At 49.1% G+C, this 811-nt stretch overlaps 1 protein-coding gene across 1 annotated transcript in view; it reads left to right on the forward strand.

The window, feature by feature from the left end:
• Positions 1-215: 215 nt before the first annotated feature.
• Positions 216-811, forward strand: part of LOC107575230 (ADP-ribosylation factor-like protein 8A) — a 3,686-nt gene continuing 3,090 nt past the window's right edge. Inside the window, exon 1 of the mRNA XM_016261637.1 lies at positions 216-479. Within this exon, the coding sequence (XP_016117123.1) occupies positions 297-479 (183 nt within the window). The 5' untranslated portion in view covers positions 216-296. The remainder of the gene's footprint in view (positions 480-811) is intronic.

Below are 811 nucleotides of genomic sequence, written 5' to 3' on the forward strand. Positions count from 1 at the left end.
TTTAGCGATAACAATTCCTAAATATTTGATCTCATCTTTTAATGGAGTATTGAACAATTGAGATTCGGCACGACTGTGAAGCTGAATTACTATTTTAAGTTCATTCAATTGCAGACCAGAAGCTTTCGAAAAATGAGACACCAGATTCATGGCCTATCAATACTATCTGACGTCACTCAAGACGGGAAGGGCGTCACGGCTGATGACGTCACCGGCGAGCGTCCAGCAGGGGGCGCGTGGCGCCGCGAGTCCCGCATTGTTTGGATCAGCTGCGCGTGGATGTGAAGCCCCACCCAATGAGGAAGAGCGAGCCGCGAGCAGCAGAACCGGACCGAGCTCGAACCCGCACCCGCACCATGATCGCGCTGTTCAACAAGCTGCTGGACTGGTTCAAGGCGCTCTTCTGGAAGGAGGAGATGGAGCTGACGCTGGTCGGCCTGCAGTACTCGGGGAAAACCACCTTCGTCAACGTGATCGCGGTAATCAAGCTCGCTTTATCACAGGCCTCGAACTAACGCCATGTGTCCGATCACAAACAGTGTAGAAGATACAGTGTGTCACATTCAGCTACTGAAGAATCGGATCAGACACAATGTGTCCAATGCGGCGTCATTCGAAACAATGTGTCCGGTCAGATACAATATCGAGAACACAATGTGTCGGATGCAGCATCTTTAGATCAGAGACAGCAGATCAGACAAACATCTTTGGGTACAATGTGTCGCATACAGAAAAACAGATCAGACACAGTGTGTCAGAGAAAGTACTAGTAGATTAGGTCACATATGACGGAATCATCAATGTAGCAGAT

Source organism: Sinocyclocheilus grahami, unplaced genomic scaffold (genome assembly GCF_001515645.1).
Source record: "Sinocyclocheilus grahami isolate Dianchi unplaced genomic scaffold, SAMN03320097.WGS_v1.1 scaffold2518.1, whole genome shotgun sequence".
NCBI classification, from domain to species: Eukaryota; Metazoa; Chordata; class Actinopteri; order Cypriniformes; family Cyprinidae; genus Sinocyclocheilus; species Sinocyclocheilus grahami.